This window comes from Sceloporus occidentalis, unplaced genomic scaffold (assembly GCF_023333645.1).
Source record: "Sceloporus occidentalis isolate IW3139 unplaced genomic scaffold, rSceOcc1.0.p SCAF_23, whole genome shotgun sequence".
Lineage (NCBI taxonomy): Eukaryota > Metazoa > Chordata > Lepidosauria > Squamata > Phrynosomatidae > Sceloporus > Sceloporus occidentalis.
The window spans coordinates 6,328,357-6,344,005 of record NW_028317003.1 but is presented as its reverse complement, the minus strand read 5'-3'; the positions used below and the strand labels follow the sequence as shown (position 1 = coordinate 6,344,005).

Sequence of the window (15,649 nt, the reverse complement as noted above, 5' to 3'; positions counted from 1 at the left end):
CAGTGCACCGTGTGTTTGTGTGTGTATGTAATACATTTATATACTCTCACAAACCGCGGCATTTGTTAATAAAGTATATTTTGTCCGCTCTTATAGCTGTCAGTCACAGAGCCTTCTCGCTCTCGAATTTACTCTCACTGCATGTACTATGGAAAGGTTTTAATGAAACATTTTGTTTTTCTCCGACAGACTAGCGAAGATTTTAAGGCTCTGCTCTGCAAATAGATGTGTTTTCGCAGCTTTGTGTGTCCCATGAGTTTGAACGCAGGCGCTCCCCTTCATATAGACAGTTTTAAATTGGAATCCAGCTGCCCCTCTCTCGTGTTGTTTGCCACGCGGTGCGTTCTGCGACTGGCAGGTCAGGGGTTTTTTTGTTTTGTTTTGTTTTTTAGGGTTTCAGCTTTGCAGGATGTCGATTTTTGCCTGCATATTTCATACCGCGTATCGTCCTTTTATCCAAACACATGATCATTGGGGATGGTGTCACAATGTTTTCACCGTTTTTCCACATCTCTCTTGCAAACTTTATTAGATGACACAAAAGATGCTCAATAAAAATGAACAATTCCATTTGTAAAGCTGCGTACTTGACAACATGAAGCACATTTGGGAATATGACTTTAAATCTTTCCCGTTATTCCTTCTCTACTGAAATGTAAAAAGCAACTCCGCTCGGGGGATGTGTGCTTGATTGCTCTTGAAGTTCTCATGACACCAATCATTATACTTCAGTTTAGGGCAGCCAATGCTTTCAGCACTGTAGGGAGGCACTTTAATGGTTACATGCTACTGTTTATGGGGAAAGCCTAAAAATAATTTTACTGGCACCTCTTCGTGTAGACAGGCAGTGGAAAATACACCCTACGGCCAAGAACATCAGCTTAGATTTGTCTTTTTTTTTTATTTATTTATTTTTTAAATAATGGATTTATACATCACTGGTTTAGAAAGATCCCTCTGCATTTCTTTTTATGGGGCAAAAGAACATCTCATTGGGAAGACACTGCAAATCCTTGCCATATAACTGATAAACCTGGATGTTGCAATGTCTAATGGATCATTAGTTTCTCTAAGCACCAACAGAGGTCACTAAATCTTCTTAGGACAGTTGCAGTAAGAGCAACTACTATTATGGCATTTAAGACATCCGCTGCTGCTCTGAAATTATGATTTACAAGACTTTCTACCAGCCACGGCTAATACTCCTATATATGTGTGGCCTATTCGGGTTTAGTTTTTCAGGATGTTTCCATACCATCTCTGCCGACTGCTTCCATGTCATTGTCTCCTTTTTCGCAGTTCTGCTTCTTCCTTTGCCTCTTCTTGTTTATCTGTCTTATTTCATGTCGGCTCTGTTAATATGCCTCCCGGAGCACTGCCTCCGAAGGGCGGGGCCTCTGCGCTCTCCCCCTCTTCTCCAATTTGGAGAGACTGTCACCGTGGTGCGTGCCGTGGCCCAACCCTTTCGCGGAGGAAGAGAAGCATTTCTGCACCTGGCTCCACCCCTTTAAGGGAGTGCTCCAGGAGGCCTCGTTACCAGAGCGAATACCGAGGAGAAGTGGATGAAGTAAGACAACAGATGAACCAAGAGAGGCAATAGAAGAAGCAGAGCTGCAAAAAAGGAGAGGGAGACACTGAAGCGATCATCGGAGAAACTAAAGGCATGCGGCCTGTGATCAGGAGACTAGACCAAGTAGCATATGTTGTAATGCTAAATTAGGTTACCTGTGAGCTCCTATTTCTGCAATGCTATGGAATTCATTGGTAACCTTTATCACAAAGATAATTTTCAAAGCTGCATTCTATGTACCGTATTGGCCTGATTATAGGCCGCACTTCCCATAATTTAAATCTTTAAAGTGGGGGTGCAGCCTATAATCGGGGTTTAGCATTCTTACCTTCTCCAGGGTGTCTGGAAGACCGGATCAGAAGACTGCAGAGCGCTTTTGGTAGTGCTGTCCGGCGAAAATGCGATCCCCTGGCCACACGAGCAAAAACATTTGTTCCACCCTGATTCTTGATTCTTAACGTTGATGTGGATTAGGCAGACTGGTGCAGGAAGTGGAGGTTACATCTGCCGCACCTACATCAATGTTGCAAAACTAGAGTTTAGGTAAGGAGGGTGGGAGCCTCCTACCATACATAAAATTTAAAAAATATATATATATTTTTCTTTAAAATAGCACCAAACTAAAGGGTGAGGCCTATATTTGAGCCAATACGATACTTTCCAATACGATACACTTGCCTTTCCAACTAGTTGAAGCGTTGCCTCTCGCTCCTCACTGTACCCATCGCTGAGTGCCATGCATAGGAAGGATGGGTCTCATCGCTGTACTTAGTGTTTGATGGGCAGGACATAAAAGTAGCGACTTACATCCCCCTGCTTTACATAAGTGTTTAAATATTTTGCTATATATGTATATAATATGCTGTGCATATATTCTAGCCTCCATTGTAAATTGAATTAACAGCAGTGTCTCTTTAAGGGTAAAACATGAACAGTCCTAAAATTAATGTTCCCTCTTCATTTATTTATTATTTAACAAAGCTTGTTGCACCTCTAAACTCCAAACCGGCTATAAAACACTACTAATGGAAACGAAAGGGTGGTAAATAATGCAGTGCCATTTTGTGATGAGCACATTAGACCCCGGGATTATTAAATTTTAGTTAAATGCTGTTTAACCTGACAGCGTCTGATGAATGCGCGAGAAATCCTTAAGCAGGGGAAAAATTCATAACCCGAAAAGTGAGAAAGTGACAGATTTATTGCCGAGTAGATGAATTTCTCTTTCTGTGACCCACATAAAGGCAGCCGCCCCACGTACTCCCAGCAATATTAATCCGTTCGGCGTATTGGATTATTCAGATCGTGTCTAATGAGACCAAACCACTAGCCCTTGGAGAAGGAACTGATCACAAAATCCTTCTTAAAATGCAAGCCTTGTAATTAATCGTTCTAAGCTTTGCATATCTGTTCCTTTTATTTCATTATAGAATTTTAAATGGGGGGAAGGGGCATGTTGGGTAAACTTTTTTTTAAACTGGTATGGAGGTTATTTATGAGTTACATTATAAGTTCTCATGCAAAGTGTTATAATTGGTGCAATCACCATAGTGACCGGTGATTGCACCCGGTAATTGCTTCGCATTGACCACCTATCTTTATAAGTCCGCTACGCTAACTTTTTTACAGTCCCATAGCAACCCACCAGAGAAAAACCCGTGATAAAGAACTCGCCCCACCGTATCTCCTGCAGGGAGACGGCAGGGGAGGTGCGGCTGTCGGGGCAAATGTGTATGGGGTGACTTCCCCCATGCATCTGCAAAAAAGGACACCATGAAGATATTAAAGGGCCGTACATGTATTGGATGTGTTAAAGTGCATATGCTGGCTGGAGTATCCTGTTAATATCGGTAGGCACTGAATATGGGGGGTGGTGATTTAGCAACACATAATAAGCTTATAAAATCAAGACTCCTGCCGGGCTGTGCACTTGGCGCAATGAAAAGTCATGACTGATCTTCAGAAAATGGCTGAAGTGTTGCCGGAGAAAGTGTGCTCGCCAGCGTTTTGCTTACAGTCTTATTTGGGTATTTGGCAGTTATCCATATCAATTCCAGCGCGCGGTCTGGTTTCAGGAGGTCATAATAGGTGTACGCTGCTTGTCAAAACCATTGTCTGGTATGCTATTAACACAATTCATGTGCTATTCTTAAATCCATCTATACAACTTTTCTTTTCTGTCAACGACAGAATCCGAGCTGTATAATGTTCTAATATGATCTCCGTGAGAACCTTTCGGTTATTCTGCTTGCAGATCACATCTTGTTTACAGTTGCTAATAGATCCGCAAAGGAGAGAGTTGAACTAGAAAGACGGAAAACTCGAATACTCAAGGGGTTCACGCTAATCTACATCGTTGACGGTATAAGGAGTAAGCCAGGTACCTGGCCATTCTATCCAGCCGCATATCGTGACCCAAGGGTGCAGGTCTCGGAGAAGGCAGCGTCTGTGGCTGAAGGGCCTAAACTCCATAATTAGGGGGGGTTGTCGACATAATTTAGGTCATGTAGTGTACATTACAGAGCAGATTTTTAGAGAAGGACATAAAATTACTCATGCCCTCAATAACATTTATCAAAGTTATTACTCCTAAAGAAAAAGTAGGTGGAGGGCAGGCAATTAGTTTTTAGATGCGGGTTAAGATGTTCTAATATTTAGTATCCCCCTCCCCTTTTTGCTGATGTGTTTTTTTTAACCATGAAGCCCCATTGCTTGGCACATCATGCTTCATGAAGTTATTTTCTGACATTGAGATTGATTTCAATAAACAGAGGTTTTCTTCATCCTTGCATTAAAATGTTGCGTCTAGGGTCTGATGTGATGTGGTCCCAATGCATAGCTGTCCTTAATGTATGGGTATCATCTTTTATTAATATAGCGCCGACTATTTACACAACACATATATTCAACGGGAATGACAAGCCTAGAGTTGACAGACTTGGAAAACCCATACATTAGGTAAACAGGACCCTGCCTGCAAGCTTATACTCATAGCATAAAATGATGGTGAATATGCATTGTGCAGGATTCATAAAATCATTTTTCAGGTGTCTATTTCCATGGAATGTGCGCTTTATGAATTCTATTTCTTTAGTATGCAATCTGATTTGCTGTTTGACAATAAAACGTTTACCTGTCACATTGAAGTATGCATTGAATACAGCCTTGATGAAGTTTGATGGGTATCTTCTCGGTGAATGTGGCTTGTTTATGCCCGTTTACAAATGTATTAGCCCACATAATTCAAGGGAAATGCACGGATGAGTTAAATTTAAATGCACAGTGAGAGATCTGGATTAACAATTTGTTTTCCCAGATAATCTCTGTATTCTTGGCATTCACAAAGCATTATTGTATGAGGCTAGCTTGAGGAATGTCTCAATGCATTTTGTGATTCATATTCCACAATGATTGATCATGGCTTTTTTGATAACCAACATGGAAAAGTAATTGGTTTTTCCATTCAATTCTAAAATACATGTTTTTAGCATTTTTTTTTTTCAGCTAATTTATTCAGTACGTGAAATGTTCACGTTTTCAGGTCATTCAAGTAATTTTTATATTAAACTAAGGCAATGTGCATAAACACAAAATGCAGCTTTTAAGTGATCATTTCATTTATTGAAGGTAAAGAGTTAATCACAATATATGACCCGTGTGAAAATTGCCCCCTAAACCTAATATCTGGTTGTGCCACCTTTGGTGGCAACAGCTGCAGCCAAATGTTTGTGATAACTGCCAGTGGGTCTCTTACATCTGTGGAGGAATTTTGGTCCATTCTTCTTGACAGAATTGTTCTAGGGCATGAACTGCCTTTTTAAGGTCCCGCCACAGCATCTCAATCAGATGCAAGTCAAAGACTTTGACTCAGCTGCTCCAAAACTTTCATTTGGTTTCTTTTAAGCTATTCAGAATTTGAATCATTGTCCTCCTGCATACTCCAACAGCTCGTGACCTTTAGCTCGCAAACTGCTGGCTGAACAGGATTTCCTAGAGAGATAGAGAGCAGAATTCATGGTTCCATCAATTATGGCAAGTCTGGTCCTAAAGCAGCCCCAGACATCACACTACCACCAATGCGTTTGACTGTGGGTATGATATTATTATTGTGCAATGCTGTGTCCGCTTTACAGCAGATGTAACGGGATCCGTGTCTTTCAAAAAGTTCTGCTTTTGACTCATCAGTCCACAGAATGTTATCCCAAAAGTCTTGGGGGTCATCGAGATGTTTTTGGCAAATGTGAGACAGTTGCAGTCTTATTGCGTAATTGCAAACAGTGACCTTAATGGAGGAAAGTGAGGCCTGCAGTACTTGACCTGTTAGTCTGGGTTCTTTTTGCTACCTCCTGGGTGAGTCGTCGATGTGCTTTTACCATGTTGAGTATTTTGGGGTGGCAAAACAAGAAGCCTAAAGATAAATCTGCTATGTGGATCTGTTGGGTTATAGCGATGTTACAGATGAAAGTAGCTTTTCCGTGGATTCTTAAAGGAACAGTCCAGGCGCTGGTTGAAATAAATGCTCATTGGACTCTGTTCTGCACAGGCTCCAGTGCGTTTTCCTGCATACAGTTACGCTCTCCTACTAGCCAGCCATCAAAATTTAGTGACTGAATTACTACCTTAGGCAGCATCGTATGTGACAATGTTTTAAGCTTAATGCCAGCTACGCTGGCTTTTAGCAGACAGAAGCCTGATTATTGCGAAGAGCACCGGAGAACATGAATTGACCTCATTTTACGAACCATCATTCATGACGTGTACAAATAACGCTATCTGAATAGGCTTCTCGCGGTTGTATCCATGGTTTCCGTACTGTCAAAAGCATGAATACTACTTTCAGAAATGTCAAACTTGTCATTATTTGTTAAATAAGCATATTTAGCCTTTTAGTACTAACTCGACCCTCTGCTTTTGTACAGGTTCAACTACAGATCAACACATCACCTAGCATCCCACGGGTTTTATGAATTTTTGAATTGGTTTGATGAACGAGCATGGTATCCACTAGGAAGGATAGTAGGTGGAACGGTAAGTGTCTGGCTTCTTAAGACAGCAAAGTGTTGCTTTAAGACGCTGTTAGTAACATATTAAAATGTTTGTATAAATACACTGTTTTCACATATAACGAGGCTTCAGCTTGCAATGGAAATTCCTTATCCCAAAACTTAGCATCTAGTGAAACCAGGTAGATAAATCCAAAATATCGCCAATTTTTCCCCCAGTGTCAGCTGAAGTGCCATAGAAAACCGAGCTAAAATGTGTGCACCAATGGATGAGTAACTAGTTTTGCCTGCAATTTTTCAGAAGCTTGGTGAACACTGGCTTCTTTAATTTGACTTTCTATAAGTGTTACCCTAACTCACTAAGAATTTTAATTTAGTTTATTTATGTAGACGGAACTACCGTCTGGAGAAAAGGAATATATATATATATATAGGGCTAAAACAACTAATTGATAATAATTGATAATTAAAATTGTTGACGATTGGAGTATGGGAGGGGGGAGGAGGCAGAGTGGAGTATGGGAGGGGGGAGGAGGCAGAGTGGAGTATGGGAGGGGGGAGGAGGCAGAGTGGAGTATGGGAGGGGGGAGGAGGCAGAGTGGAGTATGGGAGGGGGGAGGAGGCAGAGTGGAGTATGGGAGGGGGGAGGAGGCAGAGTGGAGTATGGGAGGGGGGAGGAGGCAGAGTGGAGTATGGGAGGGGGGAGGAGGCAGAGTGGAGTATGGGAGGGGGGAGGAGGCAGAGTGGAGTATGGGGGGTATAATGAATTTCAGGGTAGCAGAGTGGTGTATGGGGGTGTAATGAATTTCAGGGAGGCAGAGGGGCATATCTGGGGGAGTAAGAGTGGTGGATAGGGGGGGGTAGAGTGGTGGATGGGGGGTATAATGAATTTCAGAGTGGCATATCTGGGGGAGGCAGAGTGGTGAATCAGGGAGTATAATGAATTTCAGGGTGGTGCAGGGCATTTATGGGGGGCGGAGTAGAATATCGGGGTGCACAGTGGCATACAGGGAGGTATAAGGCATCAATGGGGGCGAGTGGCATATTGGAAGTTATAAGGGGTATAAGGCATATCGGGGGGGAATAAGACATATCTGGGGGTAAAAGGTATATCAGGGGGCTCAGTTGCATATAAGGAGTATAAGGCATATCAGGGGCACAGTGGAAACGCTGGCATATAGGAGGTATAAGGCATATATGGGGGCAGAGTGGCAAGCTGGGGGTCAGATGTGCATAACGGGGCAGTTTGGTAAATAAAAGAAAATATAAACAAGGCTGTTTTTCTCAGTTTTTATTAAATATGAAAAATAGTTAACATATGAATTAATATTTACTAATTTTGTATTAAAACCTAGTTTGAGAAACACTGTGTTTGGGTTCTTGTAGCTTTTATTATGTTGGTAAAATAAGAAGGTGAATAGAGAGAGAGAGAGAGAGAGGCCATTACAATAAAGAGATGAAAGTGTAAATTGTACTTTTTTTATTACATTTTAAATTTTAAAAAATTGCATTTTTTATTCGATTAATCGAAAAAATAATCGGCCAACTAATCTATTATTAAAATAATCGTTAGTTGCAGCCCTAGTGTATATGGGGCTTGGCAGTCATACTGTTCCGCAGTTGCCCTCCTAAGTGACGTTTGCCCGCTACTTGCTGCCACGTAGTTAAGGGTGAAGAAGTAAACATCGCTTGCATAGAGCCGATTTCGTCTGACGGTTGTCATGCTTGTTTTATGTGGATGTCTACTAGATGACAACCCGATCCTGGCCCTTTGTGCCCCTAGGAGGAGAAACTGAACCGGTGCTGGAAGTACTTGAGGGCAGGCATTGAGAAAACTTTTAACAAGTGCTAATGATAACGTTATCAGCATTTAACAGTTCCTTCAAAACACTGCCCTTGTAACCTCATCCAATGTGTCGTGAAACGCCAAAAGTACACCGCTTCAGGCGGTTGTTAAAGATAAATAGGATTACTTCAATTTTTTTTTTTTTAATGATGGATTAATTTTAATTAAGGTAGACTTTTCTGACTATATGGCTGTACAGATTATTCATCATTCAGCGTCGCATTTCATCTCATTCACTGCAAATAAGTTTGGAATTTGCCCTCTTCGATGTCTTTAGATAAATGGATTAATAAAACACAATTGGAATTCAAATCTCCCCTGTCTAATCATAAAGATGTGAAACTCGCTTATCCTCTTGGCTTCTTTTACCATGTATGATGTTTCAGTTGCAATCTTTAACTTCTTAGCCCTGCCGGGTGATTGTCACAAATTGAAGAAAAAAAAAGCATTAGTCATTTTATGGATATAAATTATAAAAGTAGGACAGTTTTTTTTAACCTGTAGTCTGTAAATGTAATTGATTTCTGTCTAGTCAAAGGGAGGCTTTAATGTGTATGACAGCGGAGTGCGCCGTTTAATATTTATTTCTCCTTAAATGTTCCTGTGCCATGAGATTAGAGCATTGTATATTGTAAATAGGCGTTATCTACTGGTGTATATGTGTGTATGTATATATTCCTTACTAAAAAGGGAACAGAAACATTCTACATTGGTTTCATGATTATGCATGTTTGAGGTGGGCAGCCCAATGCTAGAGTGAGAAAAGGTTTTTGCTCCAGCTCAGATTAACATAAACCAAGCTAAGTGCCAGGCTTAAGTCAATGCCAGTTTTTCTGGCTATAAAACTGTTTTATTTATATCCACTCTTATTTTCTGTTGGGCTGTGTGGTGGCTCTTGCGTTGTGCCTGCATGCCTTTAAAGCTAGGCTTATGGAAATAGTCCAGGAAGCATTTAACTTTCTGTATGCCCTAAAAGAATTCTGATCCATGGATATATTAATGATGTATAGACAGCCTTTTATTTTTTTTTATTTATTTTTTTTTTAAAGGCCAAAGTTATATTTTTATAATATAGTGCTTGTTGACGATGGACAGTAAGTAGCCAGTAGGGTTAGTGGGAGAGGCATAGCAGGGCCATCATATCACTTTGTGGCTTTAAGCCCCTTTATTGGATCGGCATGGCCTGCAAACTATGTATTTAGATCCGTTATGGGATTTTACATAGAGGTGATCGTTCCGTGTAAACTTTAAGCCGTCTATGGTTATGGCAAACCGAGTTCTCTAAACCTCCCAGGCGAGTGTGCTTCTAGTGACGTGAACTCCAGCCCATTAAAATACAGCGGTACTCTGGTAACCGCTAGATCGAACAGGCTGATGGGGCTGTTAACAGCCTAGAGATGTGTGTAGTTGATAGCATGCTGCCGCCTGCTAATTGGATGTATTGTCCAGTTAATTTTATGTTCCTCCTAAATCAAGTCAGGCTTCACTGCCGGATGTTACTTACAGGAGTATTTTTCAGCGCCGTTAAATGTACATCACACTTGTCTGTCTCCCATTGGAATTGTCTTTTTCAAATAACTTTGGTTTGTGTTTTCGACTGTTCTCACTCTCCATTCTCTCATTGCAGGTTTACCCTGGGTTGATGGTGACTGCTGGCCTTTTCCATTGGATTTTAAATATGCTGAACATGACGGTTCATATAAGAGATGTCTGCGTGTTCCTGGCACCCGTTTTCAGCGGCCTTACGTCGATTTCCACTTTCCTGCTTACCCGAGAACTGTGGAACCAGGGAGCGGGACTTCTAGCTGCCTGCTTCATTGCTATAGTGCCAGGCTACATATCCCGATCAGTAGCTGGATCTTTTGACAATGAAGGCATTGCTATTTTTGCACTTCAGTTTACATATTATTTGTGGGTAAGTAATTGGATTTTCTTCTTCCCTGTAGCCTTTCTCCACGCTCTGGCAGAGAAACAATAACTACCTTTATGAACCGCATAAATTGTCTGCACATTCATCTACATGTTACTCACACACCAGAGCCTTTCCAGATATTCTGCTGCAAATGTAAAGAAATACTGCTGTTTTCCTGACCAATTTTTGTGTTTATTTGTATTTTTTATTTTTTTTTTATTTTTTTTTTGTGGTCGAACAATCCCAGTTCACCTTTTCTGCCAGTTTTCAACACCACCGGGCAATACTAAAGCGTCAGAGTGGTAGAACAGAACATTGAATTGCTGTGTGTTAAAAAAAAAAAAAAAAAAATTACGATTATTTTTTGCTTATTTAAGTCAATTCAGCTGCCTGTTTTCCCACTTTTTCAGATCCTTTTCGTAGAGGGCACTATCTTGTGTTTCTGAAATAAAGTGCATTTTACTAAAGAAAAATATTGAAAGGACAGTAGTGGCACCGAACAAAATCATTTCATTCAAATGAGTAATTTATTTCTAAATAGGGTTTAATGACTATTTACTTAATTACATTTTAAATGTCATATGTCTGCAAAATATGTGATGCCAGGGCATGTGGGTAGCAGAGACTGAGTAATAGAGATCATTGCAGACCTATTGAGCTCATTATGGGAATCAAGGGACCGGTGAGTATGGGGCAGCATTTCTAGGGACATAATGCAGAGTAGGAATTGGAAACAAAGCCTTATAGATATTAGAGAGAACTAGCAAGCCTCAGGGAAAGCTTCTCCCTAATGAAAATGAACCAGCAGGGTGTCGGGAAGTGGGGTTAAGGGTGTCCTGCGATGCCGTGTTATTTGCTCTTAGGCTGCGGCTATTAAAAAAGCTGTAAGTGGAAAGGGAGACAATAAACCCCTACCCTTTTCTGTCCTGTATTTGGGAAAAAAAGCAGAATTTCTTATACATTTTGATGGCTAGCACTTTAGATGTAACTGTAAATAAAATATCAAGGTCGGTTTTCATAAAACTGTAACGTGCACATCGAATGACTACTTGTGATGCTTAACAATGTGAGAAATGTGTATCAATCCATTGTCAGCCCCCATTCTAACCGAAAACGTACACGGCTCTCTAATGCAGAAGTCGAGATTTGGCATTCTTTAAGCATTTAAAAAAATATATATATATTATTCATATAGCGCCAGCAATTAACGCAGAATTGACAGCACGAGGCAAAGCGTTATGTTGGGTACAGAGGCCCGAGCTTATTTATTTGTTATATGGTTTGAAAACTAATATTCCTTTCATTGATTTTAACGTGCCTGTTTTGTTTGGTGGACTTAATGGCTGTTCAGTGCCAACCCGTGCACTGGATCCTTAATGAAAATACCTACTTTTTATTGTCAGCTATAACTAAAATGGATTTACCGTATTTGCTCGATTATAAGACGACCCCGATTATAAGACGACCCCTCAAATTTTGGATCTTATTGGGAAAAAAAAAGAAAAGGCCTGAATATAAGACGACCCTAATGGGAAAAAAAATCAAAACCACTGTTTTTGTGTTTTTTTCTTTCTCACCTGTCAGTGGGAATAGCAGATCTATATGTCCCATCAACTTGTCCCATCAACTTGTCCCATCAACTTGTCCCATGCTCCTCAGTCACGCTTAAAGGGGTCTGGGAATCATGGGAAGTGTAGTTCACTAGGTTGTGCCCCTAATTGAACCAGCTATGCAAATCATTCCTACCTGACAGTCTATGCTCCTCTTCACAAATTGTGAACAGGAGCACAGACTGTCAGGTAGGACTGATTTGCATAGAATCATAGGCACAAAACGTAAAAAACGAAGCTGGGTCAGGTGAGAACAGCGCGACCCACATGACCCGCGCATCTGTTATGGTCACAGCTTCCGATTCGGCCGCATCGGAGGATGCTGAAGCCGCGGATTACGGAGGCGGCGGCTGCTGCCGCGGATTACGGAGGCGGAGGCGGCGGCTGCCGCGGATACGGAGTCGGCGGCTCCCGCGAATACAGAAACGGCGACGGCTGCCGCGAATACAGAAGCGGCGGCGGCAGCTGCCGCGAATACAGAAGCGGCGGCGGCAGCTGCCGCGAATACAGAAGCGGCGGCGGCAGCTGCCGCGAATACAGAAGCGGTGGCTGCAGCTGATGCGGCGGCGGCTGCCGATGGAATTGTGAGGTATCGTGGGGGATGATCTGAGGCCTGATTACAAGACGACCTCGATTATAAGACGAGGTCGGTTTTTCAGAAGTTTTTTTCTGGAAAAAACCTCGTCTTATAATCGAGCAAATACGGTATTAATGTATGTAAAATAGCTTTGAGCCTGGAACTAATACTTACTGGCTGTATTAGGAGCATTAGGACCTTATTACGAACCAATCCCACCGTGTGAAAAACGGTTGATTATAGTATTCAACTTGAGAGTTTGAGACGTGTTGAGTTTCAAGGTTTAGCTCTGGGAAGCCAAGATCTTTTGTGTACGGTGGCCAAGCTAGCATTAGCCAATCAATTTCTTGTCCTGAAGTTCTGTGAGAACCAAAGACTGTGAGAACCAAGCTCCAGAGTAAACAATATTACTATTTGATCGATGGAATTTGGAATACTCATTGCTGCCTTTGACCATGTGGAGAATACCGACACGTCTCTCGTGTCAGTTATCTACATCCTGCTGCCTAAAATGTGATGACGGAATAATGGAACATCACTCGGACTTACCACCATGCTAATAAGTAAATTGTTTAGTGCATCACAATGGGAATTTAGTAGTACTTTCACCTTAAATATATTTGAAGTTCAGTTACTTAATAATAATTAAAAAAACAAACAAAAACGAATTGGCCATTATGGCCATAGGGTTAGCCCTTGACCCATGTATTGTTTTCTCTATCAGACTCCATCTCCAATTTGATGTCGGCACCCATTCTCCCCAAATACATTTATTTTCTTTTGTGCTGTTCTGACAGAGTTCAGGGTTTTCCATTTGCACTGCAGGTGGACTTGCGAAGATAACAGTCTGATTGGCACCTGGTTCGGGCTGCTCGCCGCCGATAACATATAAAACCAAAGTCTTTCTACCGGTTTGCCGCTGGGATGGGGGAGGGTAATTGAAGGTACACATTTTAACATGATGCATCCTTAGATAGTCTTCTTAAGAAGTAAGCAACGCTGAGATGTTAGGAGGATAGGAGAAGTAGAGTGTTTCACGGCGTGTTTTATACATTTCTATAAGTATATGTAGATGAGGGTAGAATTTTAACTTTTGTTCTGCAAATCTGGTGGAATTTAGGATTCGTGTGAAGAAAACTGAGTTTAGCCCAACCCTATTCTTATATTAGAATACTGCCATTAATATGGGAAAGGGTAAATATGGAGGAACATCAGTTTACCCAAATACGTTCTGGGGCACTTATGTTATGGTACTGGTTAGAGCTTTAAATTGTAGTAGTTGGTTTTGGATGATTGCTAAAAAGTCGTTATTGGCCAATATTCTGGTTTTGTTGCTTATGGTGCCATAGAGACCAATAGAAAGGGCGAAGATAATATGCAAAATTTGCAGAATGGTTTGAGGTTCTCGGCTCCTGTCGATCTCCTGGAAGCTTATTAGTAATGACAGCTTCCATGGAGAGGCAGCAGGGAAATATAAATTGGATGGCTCATAAGCAACGTTGAAGAAAAATGTCAGCCGTCAAGTCATCACTCAAGTAGTATGGAAGAAGACTCGCTAGTTAATTGAGACTTCTACAGGGGGAGATATGATGGAGCTTTGTATGTTTTTAGGTATTGTGTGAAATTTACTGTCTGAAATGGTCCTTGTAGCTCAGGCATGTCATATGCCAGTCATTTTGTAATTGGCTTGCTTTTGTGATCTGTTTTTAAAAATGGTTTTATTTACACGTACTGTTTGGTTTTCTGCTTCTGATAAATATACAGATATAATATATATATAAGTTTAGACACACCCATCCTATCTGACCAAAAGTGTGTGGACACCTGGCCATCACACCTACAAGAGCTTGTTTGACATCCTTTTCCAAAACCATTAGCTTTAATATGTAGTTGCTTCCCCCTGCAGCTAGAGCAGCCTCCACTCTTTTGGGAAGGCTTCAACCAAAAAGTGCATTTGTGAGGTCAGACATTGATGTTGGGCAAGAATACTTGGCTTGCAAACGGCATTCCATTTCTTCCCAAAAATATTCCGATAGGTTAAGGTCAGGGCTGTGTGCAGGCCGCTCGAGTTCCTCCATAGCAAACTAATAAAACCATGTTTTAATGGACTTTGCTATCATGCTGGACTTTGCTGTCATGGGCTTCCATAAACTGGCAGCACAAAGTTGTAAGCATACCCGTTGTGGTGTGCTTTACACCACTCCAGACAATGCTTGGCATTGCACATAGTGATCTTTTGGCTTGTGTGCAGCTTCTCGGTCATGAAAACCTTTTTCACACACACTCCCGACGTAGTGTTTATGCTGATGTTGCTTCCAGGGGCACTTTGAAACTCTATAGTGAGTGATGCTACACAGTAGAGCCCTGCGCGGGACTGCTTTTTTAATCCCGCTCCCGCTGAATTTTTGCCCAATCCCGCCTGCTCCCGCAACGTGGGTGTTCCGCTCCCACCACATTTCTGGTCAATCCCGCCACATTTGTGGCCAATCATGCCCACCTCCTTACCAGAACTGCAGGTGTCCCGCGCAGTCCCGCATGGCTCCCCTCGAGTTGCTCCCTCACAGCGTCTCTTCTCTTGCTCCGCCCAGGAACAAGGCGGAGTCACGGGAAGTGACAACATATCACGTGACTCCGCTTTATTCCTGGGCGGAGTAAGAGAAGAGGCACTGTAAGGGAGCAGCGCGAAGGCAGCCTTGCGGGATCACCGGGACCCGCAGGTAATGTGCCTGACCGGCTTCTCCCGCAACACCAGCAAGACAGGGACCCGCCACCCAATGCAGTCCTCTGCTACACAGGACAGGCACGATATGTGCTTTGGTACGCTACAGCCCAGCTCTTTGAGTATGCGTGCTATACCGCTGTTACTTCTAGACGGTGTTCCCTCTAATTTTTGGTTGGTGTGAGCAAAAATCTTGTTGTGCCAATTTTTCTCTTATTACAAGGATGTGTGCACTCAGAGCTGCAGAAAAGGTAAGTAACCCTTTGTGTGCTTGTTTTCAGAATGTGTGCACAGCTTAGAGGGAACATTGTTCCTGGGTGCTTCCACTTCACAATAATAGCACTTAGTCGACTGGGGTAGATCTAGCAGGGCAGGCGTTTCACAAACGGTGGCATCCTATGATACCTTCTGC

The 15,649-nt window shown here is 42.0% G+C and overlaps 1 protein-coding gene across 1 annotated transcript in view; it reads left to right on the top strand.

Moving 5' to 3' along the window:
- Positions 1 to 15,649, top strand: part of LOC149300750 (dolichyl-diphosphooligosaccharide--protein glycosyltransferase subunit STT3B-like) — a 47,677-nt gene that overhangs the window by 10,412 nt on the left and 21,616 nt on the right. Inside the window, exons 2-3 of the mRNA XM_089484847.1 lie at positions 6,490 to 6,598; positions 10,047 to 10,334. Coding sequence (XP_089340973.1) covers positions 6,490 to 6,598; positions 10,047 to 10,334 — 397 coding nt within the window. The remainder of the gene's footprint in view (positions 1 to 6,489; positions 6,599 to 10,046; positions 10,335 to 15,649) is intronic.